The sequence below is a fragment of the Anoplophora glabripennis genome, unplaced genomic scaffold (assembly GCF_000390285.2).
Source record: "Anoplophora glabripennis isolate ALB-LARVAE unplaced genomic scaffold, Agla_2.0 scaffold657, whole genome shotgun sequence".
Taxonomy (NCBI): domain Eukaryota; kingdom Metazoa; phylum Arthropoda; class Insecta; order Coleoptera; family Cerambycidae; genus Anoplophora; species Anoplophora glabripennis.
This window is the reverse complement of record NW_019416770.1, coordinates 52,705-63,544: the sequence shown is the minus strand read 5'-3', so window position 1 is coordinate 63,544 and position 10,840 is coordinate 52,705. Positions and strand designations below refer to the sequence as shown.

The 10,840-nt window shown below is 35.3% G+C and overlaps 1 protein-coding gene across 1 annotated transcript; it reads left to right on the top strand.

Annotated features, from left to right (window-relative positions):
- The first annotated feature begins 1,613 nt into the window (after window positions 1-1,613).
- LOC108912920 (homeobox protein engrailed-1a-like) lies at window positions 1,614-10,320 on the top strand. Its single transcript, XM_018718350.2, has 2 exons — window positions 1,614-2,372; window positions 9,856-10,320. The coding sequence occupies exons 1-2, from the start codon at window positions 1,676-1,678 to the stop codon at window positions 10,173-10,175; spliced, it is 1,017 nt and encodes a 338-aa protein (XP_018573866.1). The 5' UTR covers window positions 1,614-1,675; the 3' UTR covers window positions 10,176-10,320.
- The last annotated feature ends 520 nt before the right edge of the window (window positions 10,321-10,840 follow it).

Genomic DNA, 10,840 nt, shown 5'->3' with positions numbered 1-10,840 from the left:
AGTATTTTCGTAGATTTCAGTACCTAAAACCTTGATGGTTTGATCGTTTTTTGCACTTGTTTATTCGTTTTACTGCGGCGTCTTTGAAAATACTCAGGTGGCATGACATAACATTCCTATTATTTGATAAGCTTTAGATTATTCAGTTATTAAATGTTTGAAATTATTTGTCTTTGCGGAAAACACTATTTAAAGAATATGGGGCCCTTAAGCAAATACCTATCGATAGGATAGTATATATGAATAGTATCATAGGAAATAAAATATTAGGTATAATAGCAGTTTTCTTTTTTTTTAATTTCAGTTGGATATTGGGTTTGTGGAATCGACGCATTTCAGTTTGTTTAAAATATAAGGAAGTGTACCAATATTGGTAACAATAACGTAGATGCAAAAAGATTGAGCCAGTTAAGATGAAGGAAAGATTTCGATAAGTTTATTTTGAATCATGTTTTTATTTTTCATGGTTGACTGACTCCTAAACACTAGTTCGTGAGGCCTACCAAGGTATTATATAGTTTGTTGCATTTTTTAAATGTTATTTTCCGTTTATTTTCTTAAAAATGCACATGGTAGTGTTATATCACCCATGTAATGATAAAGTCTCATGATAACAAATAAAATTGAGTACCTACCTACATGATACCTACTCTAACGGTTATTGTTAATCACAATAAATATTGCGTTTTTTAGATTTCAAATACCTACCCATATGAAGGAGCTATGACTTTAATAAAACAAAATTAAGACGAACCCATTTGACAGAACAGCCACGCCGAAATTGCCGCATTATCCTCGCAGCCTACTATATACAAGAGCCTTAACAAGGAGCATTCATGCCTCACACACAATGCCACCGAAAAATATCATCAAATAATTACCTCCTCGCCGGATAAAATCATACCCATTAACAATTCAATGCGGTCCGCGACGTCAGAGAAATGTCAATTAATACCGGGATTGATATAACCATTATCCGGAACCGCTTATTAATCCATACCATACCACTCGGGCATTATGTATCGAATTACTGGGTTTACATTCGGTCGCCCCGCCTCGCGCCTCAAAAACTAACAGGCTTATGTCTCAATCTCGTTATCTGTTCCCCCACCGCCGGGCGCGGGCCAATTGGAGAGCAATCCGAGCTTCCCCGCCCACCTACCATTGGCAGGTTTCACGTCTTGAGTGAGATGTTGGCGGGACGTGTGCATGCATAAAAAATAACGGGTTGGAAAGAGAAAGAGACATAAGAAGCTGGAAATCGATATAATGTTTCGTTATTGTTTTAATTAATTTGCATTTGATCAAATATTGTTTCAATGGAACAGAATTATTTCTGTATATACAATTCTTGGTTACATCGGTGATTGTACATGTAGAGGAGAATAGATCGACTTGGTCTGTTTGAGTTAACAAAGCAATCTGAGGGGTAAGGAACAGAACGGAGTACGAAACGAGCAGCTAAGCGTGAGCGAGAGAGAGACAGACGCCTTGCCGACTCGTTGTGACAAAGACGAGGCGCATGCACTCGTAGGCGTGGCCAGAGACATACCTCTCCGTAATAAAGATAACTATTTTGAAATCTCACTCAGTTTGACAGCGTAGTTTCACAAGTAAGCACTTGATTCGAGGGTGCTGCGGGCTAGCTAAGTGTGTTGTTTGAGTGTCAATTCGCATGAGCTTAAACCTCGCGATGGCCTTCGAAGACCGGTCCAGTCCCAATGCAGCCTCCAGCCCTAGTCCCACTTGTAGGGGTATTTCCCCGAACTCCCCGGAATCCACGCGGACGTCGCCGTACACTTGCACCACCATCAGCCACGAAGAGGGCTCCAGGGGGTCGCCTCACTATAGCATACCCAAGGGGGAGCAGCACCAGGAGCGCTCCTTCTTCAGGATCACTTCATTCGCCCTGCCTAGCCCCAAAAGTGAGTGCGACAGGCAAAGCCCGATTAGCTACCGCTCGCCCTCGCCTGCGGAAAGCGTTTCGTCTTCGCGATCCTCAGTGCAGAACGAACCGATTATCCAAACACTGAAATACTCCATCACGAATATCCTGAAACCGGAATTCGGCAAGTCAGCTGTGCTAAAAACAAAGTCAGTGCCCAAAATCGGATTCAAACCGTATGAAAAACAAAACGAAGAGCCTAAAGAGAGCAAACCCTTCTCCGTTGCACCTCTGGGGAGTCTTTGCCAGGCGGTTTCTCAGATGGGCAGCGCCTTGACGAGAACGCCGGAGCCTATTCCTAAGGCTAAAAGTCCAGCGAAAGGACTGGCCAATTCTGAGGACGTCAAGAAGGATGGAGAGGGCAACGTACCTCAACTTTGGCCAGCGTGGGTTTATTGCACTCGCTATTCCGACCGACCCAGTTCAGGTATGAAAACTAGTATTTTGATAATAATTCATAGAAATATGGTTATATTCCATTCACGATAGTTTCGCTTCTAAATTATTCTTTATTTAAAACTGGTGTCATCCCACTTTATTTTTACTTTTCCTCAAATACCTATACAACTTTAATTAATTTTGCTACATTATAAATTGTGTTGAGAGCTCTTGGTTATACGAATTTAAACAAAATATTGTTTTTAAAAATGCAACAAGAAGATATTATTTACATACCTACGTATTGAAATTATGTAAAAACCAATATGCATGCCAAAACAGAGTAGGTAGGTAGGTACATTAAAACATTTTTTCTTTTTTTTGGTTCGCAATATTTAGATTCTCCATAGGTATGATTTATAATAAAAAAAATTTAATGCCTTTCCAGGGTGTTTCAAAATAACGTATACCTAATATAAATTCTAGGGATAATGGTACATAAAAAGAAAATATTTTTTCCTATAAACTTCCTAGGTACTTATATCTAATAGGTCTACTATAGGTAGGTACTTTTGACTTCGAGATATCCTTTTTTGTGTAATACACACCCTGTGTAACATTCAAACAAGACTATTTCGGATCTCAAAACATATGCATACAAATTTTAATACATTTCTATCTATTACTTTCGAAGATATTGCCAAAAATCATTTAAAAAAAATAATTTCAACGCCCCGTGGGGGGGGGGGACAAACACACACTCATTTTTTATGTTCAATGACACCTAAAATTTATGGTAGGGTTATTCTGACCCTTGATGCAGAGTCCAAGCTGGAATATCGATTATTTTAAAAGATACAAGGTGGATAAAAAATTTTACCTATTTTTGAACCGACTGAAAATTTAGATTTCCGTTTTTATTATTTTTTTTTAATCGAGAATGGAAAGGGGCTGAATTTTTAAAGTCGTTTTTTTTGTGAGGAATTCGTATACCTATGGTGGCGCCTAATAGGATGGAGAAACTTTTATTTTTCTTATAGATGCCATATTGGATTAGTGCTTTTTTGAGTTGAGCAAAATTTTCTGAAAAATGTGTCATATGATATTCTTTACTTCTTATTTTCGTCGAAATACCGAATTATCGATTTTTATGAAGAGCATGCTTTGAAAACAAAACATGCAAGTCCGTCAAACGAAATTTTGATAATTCAGTTAAATGTGATTTAACTGACAATGTCAGAATTCAGATAATTACCTAAACATGAAATATTCACGCATGCAACAAAGCCAACTATTCTTCAAATCCATTAGCTAATCAATAAGTTTCAAACATATCCCGTTCTTCTTGTGAAAATGTAATTGAACTATATCGATGTTTTTTTTCGAAATTGGTACCTACCTACTAAATAGATGGATATTTTCAAAACACTCTTCGGAAGAATGATAATTCGGTATTTAGGCCAAAAAAATAATAATGTCACGGCTAATATGATTACGTATTTAAATCCCCCATAAAAAATGTTCTAACAACGTTCCAGTTTAAAAAATTCATCTTTTTCAATTTTCGATTAAAGAAACCATATCGAAAATAAAAATTTCAAGCTTTTCGTGCACATTTCAAACTCAAAACGAAAAAAGAAGTCAAATCTCCCTTCGGCAAGTTATTTGTCATTAAATTCCAAGATTTTGTTCTGTATTAGCTTTGTATCTGCTAAGAAACCGAAAATGTAATAATTATATGTACCTCCTACATCCTTTGCAAAATATAAAAATTTCTGGACATCAACGCATAGGTAGGTATTTTACAATGAATAAGTAATAAGGAAAACTAAATATAGGTATGACTATATTTATCAATTTTAAATTAAAAGACATTAGTTAACTAGGTATTTTTAATTATTTATATTTATAAACTTATTTCGTTGTATTAGTTGATATCTAAAGTCATCATTTTATATCTACTGATAGGTACCTAATTAAAATCGACTCGGTGCTACGTATAGAATCTTATTTATAGATCATTGGTATAAATAAAGCATCTCTTTTTGGTACCGTTGCACTATTTGGGAGTAAAAATTAGATTATCTATCAAAACATGAGTGTAGTGTAGTCCTTAAACCTTTTTCCGTTTAGTTTAAACAAATATAAATCGTGGTCAGCATACGGTTTTTACAATTTTCACTGCACAAAATCCAAACCGAGAAAAAGAACAACCAAAACTAAACCACAAAGCTCCTACAGCAATCATAGTTCTGAGTTCGGCCGCTAGATGGCGCGACCTCCACCATCGACGCGGAATACCCGTGAGAGACCACACAGGTAGAGCATTCGATAACTGCTTTAACGATTTGGTGAAACGATTTGATTTATATCGCGTCGAACAATCACCTAAGACAGGGTCGGACCATTGAAGATTCGTTGTATGAGGCGAATAGTAAGATTTATATCTCTGGGTAAAAGCGATCCGATCATTGTACCTAAGTCTTTTATTTGTAGTTGTAATACCATCAGATAACTTTGGTAACTGACCCGAGTACTGCTAAAAAATGTGCCTTCATCCACTGCACTTGTGATTTATAGTCTATTTGCAGGAAGTATTTAGCCTTACTTGAGTAACACATCAGGAATGTAAGATAGAACTCGTCATAGATAGCCTAGCGAATCCCAGATTTAATGCATCATGTAATTCATATCATCCCAAAATCTCTTTCTTTGATACTATTTTTTTAAAACATTTTTTAAATATCTGTTGCGCCTAATGGGTGACTTTCCTAATCAAGATTCCGTCTGCCCAGATAATAGCTCCTAAACATCTCTAATCGCGGTACATTTATCAAGAACCCCGTGGTCAAAACAACAGAAGGCCACGCAGTCCGTCACAGCCTCCTGTTATCAGATCTCGCCAGAAAACAGAAGCTCCCTGCTAATTGCGACAGTCCTAAACAATAGAAAAGAGCGGTGATAGATTCGTGTCATTAACGTTAAAAATAACGCCATTGTCGATACGATGACGCGTTTGTGTTTCGGGCTAGATGCCTAGATAAAGCGTTAAGTGATTGATTTGCTTGAAACAAAAGGGACGCGCTAAGAGGTATCGGTAAGTGCTATCAAGGAAATCAGGAGAATTTCGAATATAATTTGTATCAAGATCATTAAAAATTTAGATTTTTTACATACTTCCAATCATTTTTATAAATACATTGATTTGAATAGAGTTATGCGCATTGTGTAGAATTGCGCACTTAAGTGTTATTTGCACCAACCTGTTTTGGCTCGACCAAGCAAATTAATCACGTGTTACCGGGCAGGGTTGCCAGATGCAGCGATTTATCGCGAATTCCCTTGTTTTTTTTTGTTCAGTTGCAATAATTCTTTTTCAATGCGCAATGGGTTGTTATATTTTGGTTATTAATTTTATAAGATGCGATTTTTCTATGCAGCATACTGATTTAACTGTCTAAATATAGTGAGTAAGTAAATAATATGGCTTAATATAAATTATGTAGTGTTCTTATACCGTTTGGGTTGAAGACATCGAGGAAGAGGAGCAATTGTTTACACGGGCGAATAGATCGGGCGCATCGGGTTCGCACGTGAGACAAGGCCGCCTAGGACCGTTATAGGTGATTTATCGCTCTCGATTCGAACGAAAGATTAATGGTTATGGATTATGAGTGCGTCGTCGCTCACTTAGATTTAGTAAGTGTATCCGGGCGAAAATCTTTCAGGACCGGCATGTTCGCCGCATCAACGCTCCTCTAAGTGCCTTTTAAACGGTCTATTTTTGGGGTGCCCAAGGTAAACGTTTCGTCAAAGGTCGTAATCGGTTTTTAATCTGTGACATGGGCTCGGGTCGCGCGGTGCTGTGTATGTAAACATGAAAAGAATTATTGCGCTAGCTGAATTCCAGGAATAAATGAAACAAAACTGTTTAAAAATGTAAGGAAGTCCTGGCAGTGTTTACGGGACAACGTGAACGCCCTGTATGTAGAACTTCGCCGCCCAGGTGAACATTAATTACCTTCCCTTTTACCCATTTTTGTGAGGGGGAGTCGAAATTAATGATGCCGAGGGTTAATTAATTGTTATTAATGGTAGTGAGCGAGTACCTAAATGAAATGGCAAAAAGCTGTAAGCAAATTATTTAATATCACCGAATTAAGGATTAATTTAGCACACGCGAAACGCGGCACGTATTACACGGGTAATTTAATTATCTTCTTGATTATTATTATGTTCTGATGCCTACTTGCTTGACTGTAATTTGTCATGGCATTTAATTCTCTTCATAGCTATACCTACTCATATACATGGTGATTCAGTCATAATGTCACTAATTTTAACCACGTATCCGGAAGGCCCAATTAGGACAGAACATCGAAAAAAAATTTTTTTTCTCGACCTAAAAAATAAGCAAATTTAACAATATTAAAAAATAGTAAATTATATAACCTAACATTCGAAAACTGTTATCCTTGTTTTTATTAACAAATAAATAATACTTGTTGATATTTAAAATGTAAAAAATACGTTATTCATTGATTAAAATTAATTAAAATGTAATTAACGTACCCAAAGATTCATGTCATCCAAATAATCATACCTACGTATTAAAAATAATTTAGGTACTTACCAAAAAGCAAAATTCAGTAATTTTTAAACGCACAAGTGCAAAACAAACTACAACATATGCTCAAAATGTTCACCACCATTTTCGATGCACGCACGACCAATCCAATATTTGCGCACTCGCTGGAAAACACTTCAAGAAAAGGAAATAGTGGTACGCAAAAAACACTGACACGGTGCAATTCCAGATACCAACACCAACTGAATTGCGTATTGCTGGACAGCTTAGTACCTCGTGTTATTCGCAGCGGCGTTGTCACATTGCTCGATATAAATTTTATCGAATTTAAATTTGTTACAACGCTAATTATTTTTTAGAATTAAGCATAAAGAAGTTCAAAAAAGTAATAAACATTGTATTTTTTGGTATTCTATGCACGCAGTTATGTCAGTATTCCTTAATTAATCGAACTTTTGTACATCAAGTTGAATATTTTGATAATTTTTTTCTCAAAAATGGTTGAGTTAGGACCCATGTCGTATAAGGTTTTATTTGTTTATTTTAATGTATTCTATCGTCTGTTAAAATTAAGGCAGTCAAACTTCTAACACCCTGTGTACACATGAGTCCACAAATCGACAGTTTTGGAGACTCGGGATTTTGATATTAAAAAAAATACGTATTTTAAAAATCTCTTTGATATATATTGACGAAACTTTGGCTAATAAATTTACCCAATTAAAGGTAAAAATTGACTGAATCCGAATATAAATACTTGAACCAGTGGCGGGTAGACATCGGGAGTTACTTTTATCAGAAAACTCAGAAATTCGAATATTTTGAACATTTTTAATATTACTAGACGTTCATTAATAATTTCACAAAAAAGCAATTTATATGATCTTTTTTTTTCCATTTTAAATTCAATGTAATCATGAAAAGTCAGAAAATAATTGGCGCAATTTTTTTTCCGAACGTTAGGAACTCCTTGCTAACAAAATTCAAAATTTCTTACCTTTCTTTGGCTTGTTATGGTTTAGTTTTAGTTTAGTTTTTATTTTTTATTTAAAAGTAAATTTTTAGTATAAAAATCCAGTGATCTTTTTTTGAGAAACGAGTACTTTTAGAATTATTTTACATTTTGTGAAGCAATGAAAATTAAAAAAGTAATAATTCGAAAACTGGATTTTTATGTTCAATTCTATTCATTAACCTAAGTTTCATCAATCTGCATCAAACGTCTTCAGAGGTATTTTAGACAACATTGTGTAGTATAACAACCCTAGGTTCGACAAAAAATAAGTAAACGTAGTTGTGGCAAAAATATGTGATCGTCATAAGGACTACCTACGTTGTGTGTATCTATTTTTTTAATTGACCGGAAGGCGCTGGCTACTAACTTTGTAGAGGGGATGTATGGTTTAATTATTTAAAACAAAAGCAGAGTAAATACACCTAACCTTTATTTACATACAATTCAAATTAAACATGTGACAAATAGAAACAACAACAAAAACATTAACAACCATTAAACATAAAAGGAGAGTGCCAGGCTCACCTAGAGCTCCTGCGGGGAAAGAGCATGGCAGAGAAACCCACGATCGTTGCTCTTACTACCCAAATATAAATACAAAAACAACCACTAACCAAAGGAATAAATTAAGATCCTTTGCTAATGATAATTAAAACTGGACTTATTTAATTTCTCACTAAATGTCATCTCACTCAAGTCCGACATACACACTTCCAAGTAAAACTGAAGAGGTTTTAGTAACAATAATAGCAACAACAACAACAATAATAATAATAACAACAATAATAATAGGGAAGGTACTGGAATCCCATAATACGGGAGGCTATCCAGCTAAAGTTGAGATTTCGGAAGAACAACAACAATAATAATAATAATAATCATGGGTGAAAATGTTAGTAAATTCAACAAAGCTCTTACATACGTATGACATAAAGTGAGCACAAGAAATCAAAGAACAACGTAATCAAGATAAAACAAGTTAAATGTGAAAAAAAGAAATTATTTTGCAATATCTGGGCAGACACGACAAAATATACATATTTTAACATGAAATAAATAATGAGCAATCTTTAATAATAATTGTAACAATTTTATCATAGAGAAAAATACGCCCCTGAGCGCAAGACAATGAAGGCCAAACATACACAGAATTATTATTATGAAACATCTATGTTTTTCGTATAACGTATTCATGACAAAAACAAGTTAGATGTGAAACAAAGGAGTCGTTGTTGTAATGTCTGGCAGTTACGACAAGATATATATATTTTAACATGAAATAAATAATGAGCAATCTTTAAGAATAATTATAACAATTTTACCTTAGAAAAATATATGCCCTTGAGCATAAAACAATGGAAGCTAAACATACAAAGAATTATTATCGTGAAACATCTATAACCATCACAATCATAAGATTACATAGAACAATTAACAACAAAGTACTTAAAGAATATTACCTGCTAACTAATAACACTTTAAACAATTAACTTTTCACTACATTGACACACTGCCCGCCGATCGTCTTCCTACCGATCTCCACACTGTTCGCACTTCAACTCCCCATTTTCGACTATTTAGGCTTCCTTCCAGAATTGCCTACCTAAACGCTTGATTTTTGTGCTTCCTTCTACCGACCGTTAATATTACTTTTTCATTATTGTGCAACACTCATGTAACAGGTGACGTCGAAGTTGATAAGATAAGTACGGTTTTGCACAATTGGTTCTTTATTGTATTAAAATTTTAATTTTTCCTGGGCCTTTTAAATAATGTAGGGGGTACATCCATCAATACCAATTGCTTTTGCGGTTACCTTGCAAAGTTATAATTAATTTAAAAATAAAGGTATAGCATACATCGTGAATGGATTGAACACATCTTTGTATTCTCTTGATGACAGCCAACTCAGTTTCCCATTTTTTGCAGGACCTAGATCTAGGCGGATGAAGAAGAAGAACAGCCCCGAAGACAAGCGTCCGAGAACTGCTTTCTCCAGCGCACAACTCCAGAGACTAAAGAACGAGTTCAACGAGAACCGGTACCTCACCGAAAGAAGAAGGCAGCAGCTCAGTGTGGAGCTCGGCCTCAACGAGGCCCAGATCAAGATCTGGTTCCAGAACAAGAGGGCCAAGATCAAGAAGTCGTCGGGGCAGAAGAATCCCCTGGCGCTACAGCTGATGGCTCAAGGGTTGTATAACCATTCTACCGTCCCCTGCGACGAGGACGACATGCCTATGTCATCGTAAATTGTTAAGGTTTGAGGTTAGAATCGTTGAGAGAGGTATATAGTAGACTTCATAAGCTCTGGTCATAAATTACTGTTGGAAGAAGAAAAATAATACCATTTAGGTAGCACATAAAAAATCCAGTCCAGGAACGCCTTTCTAAATTTTTAACTTATTGAAACGCCTAGATAAATTGTCATTTTCTCGTGACATGTTTGTAATATAATCTTCTGTATCGATTAATGATGATTTGTTTTTTTATTATTAAACAAGCTGTTTTATTGACAAATTACGTAACTATAATAAGCTAAATCGTTTATTTATTGGCAATTTGATACATAATTCATACATCTATTTGAATGGAGATGGCTAAACTGTCTTTAATATTCATTTCCTTATGGTAATATGCACATACATTTATTGGAACAGAAGATGATGACTAATGTAGGTTGGTATAGCCATCATAAAATCAGTATTTTGCAAATAAAATGTATGTTAAATTTTTTCGTGGCCAAAATTCCAAATTCAGACAGTTTAAGTCTCTAGGACCCTAGACTTTTAATCAAAGTCAATATGAAATAAGCAAATTCGCCCAATACGTCATTAAGATTTGATTTTGAAATTTCAAAATATTAATTGCTTGTATGTCCAAAGAAACTATAATGCTTGATATAGGAAATATCTTC